Here is a 16,918-nt window from a genome sequence, read left to right as displayed (position 1 = left end):
AAAAAAAAAAAAAAAAAAAAAAAAAAAAAAAAAAAAAAAACCAATAACCAAGCAGCTTGGTTAGAAGAGGCAGCTGTAAAAAAGAAAAAGAGCTGGTATAAAACATAGAGGCCAGTGCTGTAGTATGGTTCCAGCAGCACTGCAGTGTAAGTGGAAAAAGGAGGTTTATTTGTCATATCACAAAATGCAAAGTGAAGTCCAATCTCCAGCCCACCACACCAAGCCTGTGAGAACAGCTTTGACAGGAAATGCTTAAGACAGGAGTAGCATCATCTGGCTCCTCCCAGGCGAAAATCAAGCTGCTTCAGTCTGCCACTGCTGCCCTAAGGGGGATTTGGGCCAGTGATCAGGGGGTCCTCATGGCTGGCTCAGATGGGCTGTAACTGCAGCTCCTGCTCTCTAGGAGCTTGAGATGATCTCAGCTCACTTGTGGAGAAGACGTTTGAGATTCTTATGGCCCCCTCCTTGCCCATCATTGCATCTTTCCACTGAAGCTGGGGAAATAAAAAAGCCCTGCTGAGCTTTGGTCCTTCCAGTCTGGGAGGTGGTGTATCAGCTCTTCCCATCTCACAGATTCCTGTCGGCAAATTCATTTGTGCGTTCTACTGAAACTGAATGGGCAACTTAAAAAAAGTAAAAATATGTAAGCTATGGAGGCAGTTATTTTAAATACAAACAAAGTCTACAGAGGAAAATTTAATTTCCTCATTATCTTAATCTGAAAGCAGTAAGTCTTTATCTACCTGTTATTAAAAACAGAGCTAATCTGACCAAAGAACAGCAAATGAATCCAGTATTCAGAAGAAAAATTGCTAAGAATATTCTCAATGAATGTTTTTATTAGGAAAAAAATGAAGTACTGTATTAAAGTTCAAAAAGTTTTTAAAAGTAAGTTTAGCTACTTTGGTTGGCTTCTTAAAAACTACTGGTTCCTAAGCAAGGTATCATCCTTACAAAATCAGAAGTCTTTCAGATCACAGCCCAAATATATACTGAAAAGACACGATAAAATAGCAACTGCGCTAGAAAACTCTGTTTTATGGTAAGTGTAATGTATGGAGAGGTAGTTAGACAATTTTAAAATGAAAGAAAAGTGTTACACAAATAAAATTGTGCCTCTTTCCTTGTTATCTGAATAAATGACTTAGTATATAGTATTAAAGATAAAGAGGATATCAGAAGAAAAAACCTACAGATGAATTTCCAAATCTCCAATGTTTTGGAAAAATGTATTAGCTTTTTTTTCCCCCCTTCTACCTTACCCTTAACTGGGAAATAAAATCACAGTTTACCACAAAGGTGCATTTTGCTGATCAGCCTCTATATTCCTATGGTTTATCTCAAGCATAAAAAAGATACTATGGGCATGTGGACTCCTCAGTTAAGGAGTGAAATATAAACATCAATATGGTCGATCTGTGACTAAGGATACATCTGTAGCAAGCACAGCAGGACACTTGCTCTATTACACTCTCTCTGTGCTGGAGTGGCTGCTATTCTTTCCTTCTCCTTAGGTACCACAAACACTTCAGTCACACCAACGTGCAGGTCTTACTGACTCTATTTTCTGTTTCTTTTAAATCATCATAGATTACTAACATACCAGCAGCAAGACCTGAATTTTATGTCCTACATGTCTTGCTCATGCTTGATAGAATTGAGACATTCCCACACAGCAAAACTGAAATGTATTGTTCGGTACATGTACATCATAATGGCCTGTCACATGTAAAGCAAAAAAATAACCCCACTTCACTCTAAAGACAGCACACAAGTCAGGAAGGAGAACTTGAATCATCTTTTTTAATCAAAATAGAGATCGGTACTACAAACACAAAATTTCCTTCAGTAACTATCTTCTCACTTTATAAACATAAATCCTTACTGATGGGGAGGATGACAAAGATAAAGTATTTTCTAAGAAGATGGCGTGTAGCTGGCTAACAGGCTTCTTCAATGTCGTCATAAGACAGACCAGCTTACAAAAATATAAAAAGTATTCCACCTGTGTGAAAACAGATATTTTCCCTGCAAGTCAAGGCACTGGGATCACACACAAGCAAATCAAATAACTTATATGAGGCATATAAGCAAATTGCAACTGGGTGTGAGTAGATTAACAGGTGTCAAGGTTTAACCTCAGCCGGCAGCCAAGCCCCTCACAGCTCTTGCTCACTCCCACACCAGTGGGACAAATGAGAAAGGGAGAAAATTGGAAGGATGCAAGCTAAAAAGCTCATGTGTTGAGATAAAGACAGTTTAATAGGGAAAGCAAAAAGTGTACACACAAGCAAAGCAAAACAAGGAAGTAATGCATTCTCAAGACCCTGCATAAATGGACTAGAAAAGCCTTGATCTGAGCATAAAATACAATAAGTTGCACTTAATAATTCTGCCCTGTACATCCCCTGGTGAGACCCCACCTGGACTATGGCATTCAGCTCTGAAGCCCTCAGCACAGGGAAGACATGGACACATTTAAGCAGGTCCAGGGGAGGGTCACAAAGATGATCAGATGGATAGAACTTCTCTCCTATGAGGAAACGCTGAGACAAGAGAAGGCTCCAGGGAGACCTTAGAGGAGCCTTTCAGTGACTGAAAGGAGTCAGTAAGAAAGATGGGTCAGACTTTTTTAGCAGGGCCTGTGGCAATAAGGACCAGGAGCAATGGTTTTAAACTAAAAGAGGGGAGATTCAGACTAGATCTAAGGAAGATGTTTTTTACAATGAGGGTGGTGAAACACCGTCACAGGTTGCCCAGAGAGGTTGTGAATACCCCATCCCTGGAGAAATTCAAGGTCAGATGGGACAGGGCTCTGAGCAGCCTGATCGAGTTGAAGCAGTTCCTGCTCATTGCAGCAGGGTTGAACTAAGTGACCTTTAAAGATGCTTTTCAACCCAAACTATTCTCTATGTTCTCTTACTTCTAATACTGCCTAAGTCACTAAACTATTCTCTATGTTCTCTTACTTCTAATACTGCCTAAGTCACTAACGCATTTGCTTCAGAAGCTACTAGAGAGAGGTATATACAGATATATCATCCTCAAGTACTGTCTTCTGCTGCATTGAACATAGATAAGCTATGGCCTTTTCTGCATCATTACCCTGTGGCTTGGAATTTCTTTAAAAGGTATTTATCAAAAATATTTATAAGTATTTATACAAAAAAGTATCAGGATACATAATGATGCTGCTGGCATTCTTTAAATTCCTCTTGCACTCCCTACCTTTTTCAAGTTTGCAGCTGATTAGATATAGGGGATTTACTGGGTGCCATTAGTTGGGATATTTCTATCATGCATGGACTTCTCATAAAATACCTGGAATTTCCAAAATTTGTGCCACAGCATAAAATAAAAATAAAACCAGTACTCCACATTTTGCTAAAGAAGATAAGAATTCATCATCAAAAACAGTGGTGCAACCTGCTATTACCTGATTTATGTATCCTGTGGTATGGGCAAGCAAGAGAAGGGCTCTTACCCCTAGCAACCTGTTTCCCTGCCTAATTGCAAAGAATATACAAACAGAAATAAACTATAATCAATAGGAGGACAGTAATAACACAGTTAATTGAAGATGTCCAGATTTTCCTCTGAAGACCAAGAAGTCTCCATTCTAAACCAGAAGGACTTTGGCTTTCATACTACTGTTAGAAATAGAGCCCTCTATGGTTCAGACAATTGATCTCACTACTTGTGCAGAAAAGTGCCTGTGTACTCATTTATTTAAGAAGAAATTGGTTTTTTTTATTGAGTGACAAATGATTCCACAGAGAAAATCATAGAATGGTTTGGGTTGGAAGGGACCTTGGAGATCATCTAGTTCCAACATTTCACTAGGTCAGGTTGCTCAGAGCTCCACCCAACCTGGCCTTAAACACTTGCAGAGATGGGGAATCTGCAATTTCTCTGTGCAACCTGTGCCAGTGCCTCACCACCCTCCCTCACAGTAAGGAATTCGTTCCAAACATCTAATCTAAACCTACTCTCTAAGTTTGAAGCCATGGCCCCTTGTCCTATCACTGCACGCTCTTCTAAACACTCTCCTCATCTTTCTTGTAGGCCTCCTTCAGGCACTGGAGGGCCACAATCAGATCATCCCTAAGTCTTCTCCAGGCTGAACAATTGCAATTCCCACAGCCTCTCCTCATAGGAGAGGTTCTCTATCCTTGTAATCATCTCGGCCGTCATCTGCACTCACCCCAAGTCCACATCCTTCTTATGTTGGGGTCCTCAGAGCTGGATGCATTGCTACAGGTGGGGTCTCACCAGAGTGGAGCAGAGGGGCAGAATCCCCTCCCTCATCCTGCTGCCCATGCTGTTTTGGATGCAGCCCAGGACATGTTTGGCTTTCTGGGCTACAAGTGTACATTGCCAAGTCATGTCCACCCTCTCACCAATCAGCACCCTCAAGTCCTTCTTCGTAGATCATCAGAGTTAAAAGCTTCAAAAAACAAGGCAAAGAACAGCTGAAAAAAATCCTTTTAGTACTACTTAAACCTTGATTATAACATATTTCTAATTCTCTAGTGAAGTTCAACTTAGACATGGAGAACAGCTTTTGGCTTGGGAAACTGCCTTTCTTTTCTTCTTAAATCAGTCGAATGCAGTGCAATCTCCTTGATTTTTGTCCATTGATAGCTTCTTTTTGCGGCACTGAGGACAAAGCACTGAAAAAAAATAGCACTGGGAAGCAAATAAACCTCAGAGTCTCGAAGGTCTGGAATAAAGAGAGATGAGGTCTGGAGAAGAGATGCAGCATTGCAGGAAGAACACAGAAAATGGTCAGGTCTGGGGCTGGAGAGAGGGAAATGAAAGCGAGTGATGAGCCAAGCCAAATACTGTAGCTCAGTCTTGCCTGGGGCTGTCAGCTTGCTCAGAAACATGTTCTGGGAGTTGAGAGGACATGACTCTGCCACTGGCACAGACTGCGGGCAGCTGTTCGGACAGGCCCTTCAAAGAGGGCACTGGGGGACAGCCGTGCCCAAGGTGAGCCAGTCTAGGGAAGGACTGGGTTTGCAGAGCACCAGCAGCCTTGACAGCAGAGCAGCAAGACACTGGGATTACACAAGCAATTTTCTTTTCCTGTTTTTAGGGAGGCTGATGATCTTATGACAGAAGGGCAGATTAACAGAAGAGTGGAGAAGGGAAATGTGAGAGGTTTTAGAGAGATTTATTTTTAAAAAGCAATGCAATATCCAAGAGGAAATGTCAAGGAAGGAGCTGGGTATACAAGACCAGAGGGGAAATCTGTGAATGATTTGCAAGTCTAGTAACTAAAAATAACATGGGTTAAGCCTTTTGACTGGGGAGGTGAGTGGGAAAAGAGGGAAGCCAAGCCTGGTGCTGTGGGCTGCAAGTCAGGCGGCAACAGTGCCAGAGGGAGGGTTTCTCTGTGGACACCTTCCTGCCACCTGGCAGCACAGCTCAGGGGCACTTCAGATGAGAAGTACTGCCAAATGTGCTCATCTGCACATTGGGTTTTAAACAAAGAACCAGTTTGTGTTGTGTCATGAAGCCATTACAAGTCATTTGTACAAAAAAAAAAAAAAGAAAAAAAAAAGGAGAAGAAAAGGAAACAATACTTGCCCATGTAAAACAGCAAAGCAGAGAGTCAGCAGAGAGCTCCTCCACCCCATGCCCTGCTCTGGTCCTGTCAATGTGTCCTCTGAGTCCCACAAAAGGAATAAGACACTGTCCACCTTTAAAACACACCTTATTCTTCTTTAGGAACACATTCTTCCCTAAGGGTATTTGCGATCTCATCAAACTGTGGAGCAAAAAAAGCAATGTGGGGCCCACTCCCACACTCTCTGGGATTACAAATATCAGACAAATATGGTTAGATCATAATGAGTGGTGGTGGATCTGTATTTGTGGAGGCCAGTGGGCCTGCTGGACAAGGAACAGAAGGAGTCCTATGGTGGGGATAAGTCCTAGGTTCCTTTCCAGCTTATAGTGACGGAAAAGCTTCCCCCAGAATGCTTGTTCTGTAATGTTAATGTACCCCTGCTCCCCTGGTTGGCTCTGTTGGCTGCTACAACCACTATCACCTGATATGCCCTCAGAGTTTCTCGATTAGCTCCCTTACCCTGGACCCCCCATTGCTCTGCCCCAGGACCTCTCTGAAACCTCGCACGAGTGCGGGGGCATCAAATCTCTCCTGTAAAACCCTATGCGAAAACTCTTCCTGTTCATTCACCGTCGGACTGTTTTAGCTGGCTATCCAGTGTGTGTGTGTGCCAGTGTGCTGGCCGCACCGAGAGGCTTCCTTGGAGATGCTTTTGGGAAGGTTGCGGCATGTTGCCACCTAATAGAACCGTGACACGTATTCTGCCTCTGCCTCCCCGCTCTTTGGGTTAGAAAAAACAAATCTGTTAGGCTATTCTGAGAGCTGATGAGTCAGAAAATGTAGCAGGCACACTTCTGTCTCCCTATTGAAAACTTATACCTTAAAAAAATGACAGTAAGGACAAGATGCCCCTTACTTCATTTGAGAAGGATTTCAGCACTTCACCATGTCAACCATGTTAGAGATTTGAAAAAAACCCAATAACACACAACAGCTACTATTGCCAGGTTTTTAAGATTTTTATAGATAATCAAAGCTCAGATCTTTTCTCGAATTTTCTGGGTAAATTAAAGCTTGCAGAGAAGCAGCAGTCCACAAGACAGAGGGCAAAATTGCTATGGAGGGCGGTATATCTAAATTTACCACCAGATTAGCAACTTTTTATGTTTGCAGTCACCCCTCTGCTATGTCAACACAGTATGAAAATTGAAGATTTAAGTACTTGCCAAATATGCATTCAACGAAATGTTAAAATGAAGGAATAAATGCATTTGTAGCGTAACAGCATATGCAGATATTTCATTCCAAGTAGATTTAATAGAATTGAAAATGTGAAGGTCAGAATAAAATACTCAGCTTTGGGAAAGTGAAAAGAATGTAAGAACAAGAAGTCAATATCAGGCATATTTGATTAAAGAAAAAAACCTGCAAGCATAAAATTAGTCATTTAATTATGTTTCACAACATATCTCCTGGACAGCAAACAACTACACCACCACAAGAAATTCAGAAAAATGTTTAACAGAATATTTTGCAAGCATGTTAAAACTGCATTTATATGTCTTCAATTAAACTAGCAGAAAAGGAATTACTCCAGTGATCATATTTTTAATAAAATATATCTTTAGTCCTCATATATTAGCCAGTGAATTTGGACTGGAGAAATGTAACTCCATACAAAGACTACAGTGAACTGTATAAAAATCTGTTTAATGGTTTTCCAGTCACATTAGTCACTGGTATAACACAGATGAGAGTTACAATTTCAATTTTAAGTTTCAAGGGGGAAAACTGTCCAATCAACTCCTTACAAGTTACATCAATAGTAACTCAGATAGTACCTTAAAATTCTTACATGCATTGTTTTAAAAACATTCTGTAGTTTTCTGTGTCTTTTTCCCACGAAACAGAAATTTGGTTGTGCCAGATCCATGCCTACATCTATAGGAAAGGTGACTTAAGAAACCCCAGTTCAGCTTAATGCTGGCAAAGAGACAGAGGGGAAACGGTACATATCATCTATCACTGTACATTTCTCCCTTTTTCATGTTTCATCATCATCCAGGAATGCAGGAAAGCTGTGTAAAATGTGTGATGACTGGGATTAGATTTTGTCAACAATCATTCTTCCTTCATCAAGCTACTCTAGCAGCAATGGCATCACCATCCTACCCTGAGTATGAAAGAGGAAAACGTCCCCTGTTCACCTACTTGACTGCTGGTATTCACTGGCTCTGGCAGCTCCCCACAGCAAGCATTTTCTAACATGAACAAATACGACTCTCAGAAGCACTTTGAGGCACAGTCCAAGCAGGAGACTTCCTGGTCCAAGGTGGCATGCAGACATGACCAGCATGGGCTCAGTGCACAACACAACAGCACAAGCAGGGAACTGTTTCCTCTGTATCACAACCCACCACTACAGTGGTCTTTGGAGTGTAGCCTTTCCTGGAGTCTGTATCGACTACTTCAGTAGAAGCAGGGGTTCAGATAGCATTAACTGGCTATGTCTTACACTGGCTGCAGTTCAAGCAGTTGAAGGGAAAGATGACAAGTTTGTCATTTGACAAATTCTCAGCTCAGCCACTGACTTTTGAAGATGTCCCCAGATTGAGCAGTAGCTCGTGGATAGGTATGTACCTCTGGGCTTGGCAGGGCAGCAAGAGCTGACTAGCAATGAAGCAAGAGAGACCCAAAACCACCCAGGAACAGGTAGAAAACACATTTCTGAACAAGGAAAGAGAGCTTGTGGGTAAATGTTGCTGAAAGAAACCTGGGATGTGAACAAAGAACCTGCTGACCATTTGACTCCTGTGCTAGCAGAGATGGGACTCTGAAAACAAACTAGACTGTAGAGTCAAGCAATAGACCCCATCAGTGTCTGTTCTCAACAGGAAAAAAATTTGATTCCAGATGTTTTAATTAAAAAGAGATATAACAGTTATCACTTCTGATTTTTTTCAGAAGAAAGCAGTGAAATTCATCCATCAAAATCAACTGGATTTCTAACTCCAATAGGCTCCCTACTACTGTTAAGAGATTTAAAATACTGTGTTTGGAAACCTGACACTGCCATACAACCACCTCCTAAACACCTTTCTCTATTATTGTAATTATTCAGGTCCTTCAAGCTCCCTTTAGGGATGAAAATCCCACATTTCCAGCACTAGAGTGTGAGGTGGCTTTGGCAGGGCAGGAGGAGGGCAGAACAGCTCAGCTGGGAAATGCCCTTTAGCCAAGCAACGTGGGAGCACAGCTGGCTTAGGAGCAAAGAGGCAGGACTAGCTAAAGCTCTGAAACCACTGGATACACACTAGATGCTTCTTGCTCAAATAGACTGTATACAAGTATGGCTCCAGAGCAAGACGAGCTACAGGCTTGAAATGTTGGGAAAAGGGCACAGATATCTCCTTCACAGAAACTGACAACCAACATCCAAAGCAGGATCAAGTCCTGCAAACTGTCCAACCAAAATATGGCAGCAAAATTTTGTGGGATGTTCTATGTGTAGCTGCTTAGCTAGCCTTTCATCTCACCTGGAAAAGCAGCTTCTTTTGTAAACCTTGTGTAAGAAGGGAACATGGGAAGCTGTGTTTCAAATGACACCAGAGTACTAACTGGACCAACATGAAAATGCTGAGGCAAATGGCACTGGCCAGCTCCAGAGATGTTCTTTTTTGCACATAAACTAACAAACACAGAATGTTAGAATTATAAATGCAACCTGAAAACAAGTTGGGTTTGAGATTTCTAGACTGTAATTAGCAACACAGCTGTTGTTCTGTAAAACTAGAAAACTGCAATTTGTGTGAGTGCTGTCTCTCCTACAGCTTCCAAAGGCCCTCATCACACCACATCACAGCTCATGCAACACCCCATGGACTCCCTCAGCTTAAAGAAGGGAACCCATTAGCCTTTCCTTTCTAAATTACATCCAGTGTCTCCCCATCACCTCTTAATTACGCCAAATAATGCTCTCAATACTGCCATAGAGATATTTGCTATCACACAGAGTTTGCACACAGATTAAAAGGAAAGAGACTGGTGATTACCACAATGTTACATATGTTCTGGTAACCAGGTGTATCCCATCCGAAGAAAAGGATAAAAGTGCCTTCTTCCTGCCTCTCCTCAGGTGGGACATAAATGCACTTGCCCATCTCTTCCCAGTCACCCGTTTGACAAGAGTATATCAGAACTTCCTATTCTAAATATTTTTATGCCTCTATCAAATTTAGTTAAAATAGATCAAAAGATTAAAACCTGCAGAAGGCTGGGCAGGGCAGCATTGCAGAAGGCAAACTGCAGATTGCACAAGTTTACTGACATGGACATGCTACCTGCAGTTATGCAGGGTAATTTCTTAGGCATCAGAAATCCTCAGCTAATCGCAACAGCCTTGGCTTCCCTGAAGGAAGGGAAGTTTACCAGTTCAGACCTGTTCACAAACTGCCTCAGCAACTCTAAAAACGTTTTTATTCCCAGTAAAAGGAATAAGGAGTAATAACCAACTGAAATGTTCATGTTTCTTCACATAAACAACTTCTGTGGAAATGTTTCCCGTTCTTCCTTTTTTAAGCACATCTGCCATGAAGCAGCTTGCCACAGACCTTGCCTATCAGTGGTATATATAAGCTTCAAAAATTTAATTAATGTTTTTCTTTCCCTTGTGCTTCATGTAACTTCATTATTAACTGTGATAAAAGACCCCTTTGAACACCAATAGTCAGTATGGCCATTAGTGAATTTTTCTGAGATTAGCTACCTGCAAAGCAAGCAGCCATGAGAGAATAGTTGATACAGACAACTTGATATGGATGCACTAAGGAAAATGCTTCTTTTTGCTTCAGTCAGGAGATGTCCACAACCAGTGTGGGTACCAACAGGTGCACAAGCTGGTGCTGACATTTAACTATATATTGCTGAAGGGGATGTTTTGAGAGTGAAATTGCACCTGCACAGAAAACATAGCAAGATTCACCTTGTTGAAATGTAATCTAGAAGTCAACATTTGCTCTGAATTTGCTGCCTGTGCTTCCTCCCTGAAGAACGAGGAGAGGGAATGGCACCACCAGCAGGTACCCCCTTTCTACCATCCCCACTGTGGAAGATGAGCAGAGAGATATTACGTCTACTAGAAGCAAAGTATTCAGACAGACTGAAACTTTCCACTCGTTAGCTCTTCTACTTTCCAGAGCTAACTGAATGGTTATAGTTTTAAACAGTGTTCAAGAACTACAGCAGCTCACAATTGGCCCAATGTTTTTAAGGTATTAATCTTTTGAAATGTATACGTGGGATTTTACATCAATTAAATAAAATTCCACTCTCTGGTAATATAAAACAAAACAGTTTCTGTTCAGTCTGATCTTCATGTAGCTGCCTTTCTCTCAAAAAGAGCCAACATTCATGTGAAGTCAAAATGGAAATGGAAAAAAAAATGCTACCAAATGTTTGATGTTTTGAAGACTATGTGAAACTACTTCAGATTGTGCTACTGGTACACATCCTTGTATGGAACGTGTAACTATTACGGTGTCTGAAAAGCTAAAAAACCCAAAAGCAAAACAAAACAGAAAGAAAAAAAACATACTAATATGATACAGAAATTGCCACCTCAATTAAAAAAATAAAAGCTAACACTGAAGATTCATGAAACATGAGGTATAAAGGCCAACACATTAAGTAACTGATTTACCTAGAAATAAAAGCAAAAACTATTAAAAATTTTACTTGAGACAAGGAAACAAACTGTATTGCTTAAAATAAAGTCTTACTCTCTGAAACCATTATTTTAATGATTTTTAAATTAATTTCATGTATCTGGTCCTAAGCCAATAGTTATTAAATGGTTTTGGGAGGAGGTTATGTTGAAAGTATGGAATTGCATTCAAACTATAATAATTTTTCAAGTATTACATGAAATTGTCAGAATCCAAATTAAGAGGCATAATTTGTGTCTTGTCCACAAGCCATGTCCAAGGGTCACAGTGATATCATGATGAAATGCTATTAGACCATCATCGAAAAAAACCGCTTCAATAGCGTAGTAGTATTTTGCTTTCGTTAACCCAAAGGACCATGGCAGAAGTACTGCCATTATTTCTTACTACACAATATAAACTTCATATTCTAGAAATCATATTTCAGAATGCTCATTTCAGCTTGAGGATCATATCACCACAGCTCTCAGATCAGTTATACTCTGGTAAATGCAGACACAGTTTTTATGGCTACACAATGCACCATGGCTTTAAGACTCCCTGGACACAGTAAAAAATTTCTACACATGCATGGAGCCAATTGAATTGGCTTATCTTCATTTCAAATGTATTTGGTGGACTAGTCTGAGACTAAATTTATCAGGGTCCAAAAGGATATTGAACAAAGTCTCCATAGTTCAAAACACAATGCTCATTCAAAACACAATCTGTGGAATTGATTTTAAGTAAAAGCCATTAATTTGTTTCTCACACAATCACACAATCTCCACATCTTTTTATTTTGCTGTCCTTTTTTTTTTTTTGGTCGGATTTTATATGCATAAAATACAAAATCTGCATTAACCAATCTGCTATGAAGGCCAGTTTGTGAAAGGCCCTATTGTCGCTGTTTTATCGAGAACCGGTGAGCAACGACACAATCCAAATCCAAGGAGAAAAGGAAAGTGTGGTGATGCAATGTTTTTATTGTATTTTGTATGTTCCCTGTACCCCAATCCCTACCTTCTCCACTTCTATTCCCAGTTAGTCTGCCCCAGATCTAAGTTGCTCCCCCCGTGCTCCCATATATGGTTATCCCCTCCCCTTGTTCTGGCTCCTTCCCTATCAATCACCCACAACCCTCCTGGAGTTCTGGATTGTTCTGTGTCTGTCACCCAAGCCCTCCCTAATTACCCTTATATGGTCCCCGTCAATCCCCCGAGACCCTGCCCCCTCGGATACCTCCCCTCTTGGAAATCCCCTAAACCTCAACGCCCCATTGGGGCATGTGACCCCTCTCCCTCCACCCACCAAGACCATTGGACCAGATGTGAGTCAGTCCCTCCAGCGTCCCTCCCTCCTAATCTGCTTATTGGTCCCCAGTTGGGTCACTCCCCTTGTTCTGCCCCCTTTATAAGGCATGGTCGCACTACAATTGTTGTTTGTCCTCCGTAGATACCATCCAGTAAACATGGATTTCCTCCCGTGGCAAGCCTGCCTACTACTTTTTATCCTCTCCCTCGTCGGGGCTGCTGACAGCTGTGGCACCTGGAGCTTCAGCTCCCCTGGGCAGAGCTGAACTCCAGAGGAGCAGCTTTAAAGCCTAGAGCCTTTGGCTGCTCCCCACTCTTGCCTCACACCGCAGGTGCTGGCCGGGCTGAGAAGCGAGTGGTCACTGCAACAGGAAAGGAATTATTTTATTATTTACAAGCTAGGTTATGTATCTTTGTATGTGAGAGAGAATGATATGATTGGTCACTTGACCAGCCACCCCCTAGAGGGATTGGCTGAGGTTCTCTAACACCCATTCAAAATACTTTTTCCAGAGTACCAAAACAAGGCTGGAAAACAAACCCAGGTGCAAGATAATAGAATTAGTTTACAAAACCATCTTTCACAGTTTCTCAGCTAAAGCATGAGAAAGAACCACTTCACAAAATGCTTCAGCAGCTGGAAAATTCCTCTGCTCCTGCCTTTTAGCATCCACATCATCTGCCCCTTGGTTATCTACAGATATGAAGACCTAGAAGTCCTCTCCCAGCCTTATGTTCCTGAAGAACACTGGTACAACAAGAAGAGCAGAACACTACAGCTGCCCAGAAGAGAGGGCATCAGCAAAGGCTCCAGCTTTTCCCAGCTGAGAGAACAGCATTTCACCACAGGTTGCACAGCAAACACACAGGCTACTACCAGAGGAAATCAAATATTTGAACAAGAAGAAAGTGATGCATTCAGTCATGTGTGAAGGAAAACCCAGTGAATAAGAATTATACAATGCCACCAGGAACTTGCCCTTAAGAAACACAGAACAGTTTATTCTGAATAGAATAGAGTACCAAACACAGCAGAATAACTTTTTTTTCCTTGAAGGTGGAGAAAACAGAGAATTTTCCAAGCATCATGAAAAAAGGATTAAAAAACACTAAAAGAAGGAGTAAACCTGGATTCTCCATAGAAAAACCCTATTTAGTTTGCTTTTAAAAGACCAAAAATTTAAACAGACACACTTTGTTTTAGTTACAGACTGATAATCTAATCATTCCAAGGCTGGGAAAAGGAGAGGTTAGAGGTTCAAACAATGCACAATAAAGGAATAGGAACTTACAGGGATGTCTGATGTTCATGACTGCAGTCTGCAAGCAGCTAATCACGTAACAGAGCTTGTCTACAAAGAGCTCTTCAAGAAAGATTGAGATTGTTGAAGTGTGCAAATCCTTCCGGTGGGAAGCAGCAAAAGATGGTTTATTATTTAAAGGCTGCTAGGGCTAAGAGCAGGAGCAGCAGCTGATTTTAGTTTCTAACGAATACATTAGGCATTCCTCTTGACCACAGGTTACATTTGTGGAAAAAAGGAGAATAAAAAGGAAAAATAGATTCCATCTGATGAAGGGGGAAAAGCATCCTTGGATATCAACTCAGCAATCTAAAAAGTCTGTTTTGAACTAGTTTTGAGGCATATAGTGACAAAATGAGTATTTGTGCTCAGAGATGTGGATAAAATATAAAATCCAGTTTAGATATCACACAAAATGTACTAGAAATGTAATGCATTAAAAATATTTTTAAATTAAAGATTTACCCAGATCCTTAATGAGTGATAATGCTTCCCATGATATAAAAGCTCCACCACCATCATCCATAGCTCCTTGCCCAACGTCCCAGCTGTCCAGATGTCCACTGACCAATACAACCTAGAAAAGCAGTTTTGAGAAAACATATCTACATGAAAACACTGAATCAGAAAATTCTGTTTAGCATTTAAGCATTTTAATGATTTTGTCATAAAGTTGGCATTTTAGTTTAGAACAAGAGGAAAGAAATTCAAATAAAACTAAAACATTGTTCTCTAGTTGCTGAATATTAATCTGGGATTCTACTACTTTAAACCACTGCGTAAGTGAAACTAGATAAGCTGTGAGAAATGTTTAAATGAAAGGTCTTATCTTGTACATTATGAAAGTGCATACTTTCTGGAGATGCAGGACTATTACACTGCTGACTGGTGAAATTTTCTTTCATATTACATCTGTTTAAGCCCTTAGGTATGAAATTTCATTAATCCTATTTTTGGGTGCATAAGGAAAAAATACGAACTTAGACTGAAGCATTCCCAGAGGTTTTTGTTTTATTATATATCTATGGTACTTGTCACAGAGGACCTCTAATTTATTACTAGATCCCCTACGTGCTACAACGACAAGGTATTTTATAGTTCCATTAGTCATAAGGATATTTTAAAACACGGTAGCAAGTCCCAGATGCGTTTTCTGCAAAGAAAGTTTTGTGACTACAGTAGAGAATAGTAGTCTGGGCATCTCCAGAAACATCCACTTTCAGATCTGAACCCTTCAAATGTTGACAAGCAGCATCAGACCAATACCACAAGTGTGACTGTTCCCTAACTGGGCCTTAAGCTGAAGGGCTGATGGATCTATGATTACAATGGAAAGGTCAAGGAGGCACAAAAACTCTGAGCCAAGCAGGCAGCATGGTAAAATGGTGCAACAGCACAAAACCAAGAGCAGGACGTTGAAACCTGTGACAACTCAGCACTAAGGAAAAACTGAAGGAGGCCCTGGAGCATCCACCTCTGTTCTGCTCAGAACTGGCCATACACAAAGGGATGCTTCCCACTCCCTGTTTAGCTGATGTCAAACAAGTCTCAGAGTTGAGGGATCCAGAAAAATGTAAAATATATTCATTCTTTCTGCTACCGTCTTCTCCCTAAGGATAAGGATCTCCTGGCATATTGTCTCATCTTCCATTCAGCACAGGACAACTAGTTTAGCACTGAAAATAAGAACATAATGTGTTTTTCCTGTTGTAACTCCTGGAAGGCAAGAGTCTACGCTGTAAAGCATGCAGTGAACATTGCAAGGAAGTAACTCGGAGCCCAAACATGAAGATCTCTATTTTCTTCTTCATGTGAGATAAATCTGTTTTCACTGCATATTAAAATTAATGGACTAACTATCATGGCAAGATAAAAAAATATCAAGTACTCATCATGCAACAGTGTCTTTTCATGTAACCGAACACAAACTCAGGTAACATAACTGAAATATCCATAGCAATAAACTATGGGCCATGAGAAAGGGCCATGAGAAAGTACTAATCATACCCATTGAACTGCCATGGGTCTGACTGGAATGCACCAAACCCCTTTAAATTTAGAAAATAGACTGTGAGATGTTTATAAATGTGTGTGTTACAAAAAACAGAACTGTCATGCCTTAGAAGCAGAAAAAGCTTGTGATCAAAATCTGAAGAGCAGCTTACTCTTTCCTTCTCATGTCTCAACTCTCTTTTCTGCCTTATCCAGCCTTAACATGTGTTTGCTTTCCATCACAGACTCATCTTCTTGGTAGATTACAGACATGCTGCAATCTTTATTCCAAAACCTCCCCTCCTTCAACAGCACTTAAATTTGGACAGCCGGCCCCTCTGTAAAAGCCTCAGAATTTCTCTGGGGTATTCCTGTGATTTAATATGATCCTCTAAAGGCCAACACAAAAGATTGCAAACAGCACGTTTTCTAGGGACACTGCCCTGCAGTAGAAGTACGTAATTTGCAGCAGCCCTCTGCTACAGTAGCAACATAGCTTGAAACCAGATCACCTGAGAAAAGCAGTGCCAGCTTTGGAGGTAGAAAGGTTTCTGAAACGAGAGCAGAGAAGATAAATGCTCACTGGGGGACTTGCTGCTCTTCTTGCTTTCCTCTAAGGGAAGACTATGCACACATGCACACACATGTGCACACTTGCAGGTGGTGAGGGCAGTGCATGAATGAATTCTGCTTTGTGTTCGTTCCTGAACGTGCAGCCCCACTGCAACCTGCCTATGCAGGAGAGAGCTCAAACACCACCACACTTTGCAGCCAACAGATGCAGACTCAATACAGTTCCACTCAATAAGGAATTCACACATAATAATATTTTTTTAAAAAGAACAGAAAAGGCTCTGAGTGAAAACCCAATTGTCTGTGGTATAAAGGATGTCTGTTCCACAGCTTCAAAGTTGCCATGTGGTTTCTTTGTTCTTAAAGCAAAAATTGGTTTTAAGAAAATTACTATTTTGTGTCCTGGGAAACAGAGCTTCAAGATGAAGTGAATTATTTAGAATACATTTGTAAATTCATTGA

General features: G+C 40.9%; 1 protein-coding gene across 1 annotated transcript in view; it reads right to left on the bottom strand.

Moving 5' to 3' along the window:
* Nucleotides 1-16,918, bottom strand: part of CPQ (carboxypeptidase Q) — a 149,090-nt gene that overhangs the window by 42,265 nt on the left and 89,907 nt on the right. Inside the window, exon 5 of the mRNA XM_042036244.1 lies at nt 14,357-14,468. Coding sequence (XP_041892178.1) covers nt 14,357-14,468 — 112 coding nt within the window. The remainder of the gene's footprint in view (nt 1-14,356; nt 14,469-16,918) is intronic.

This window comes from Corvus kubaryi, unplaced genomic scaffold, assembly GCF_017639235.1.
Source record: "Corvus kubaryi isolate FWS band 111438036 unplaced genomic scaffold, C.kubaryi_AGA036_p1.0 37385, whole genome shotgun sequence".
In the NCBI taxonomy this organism is placed as follows: Eukaryota; Metazoa; Chordata; class Aves; order Passeriformes; family Corvidae; genus Corvus; species Corvus kubaryi.
This window is presented reverse-complemented; position numbering and strand designations above follow the sequence as displayed.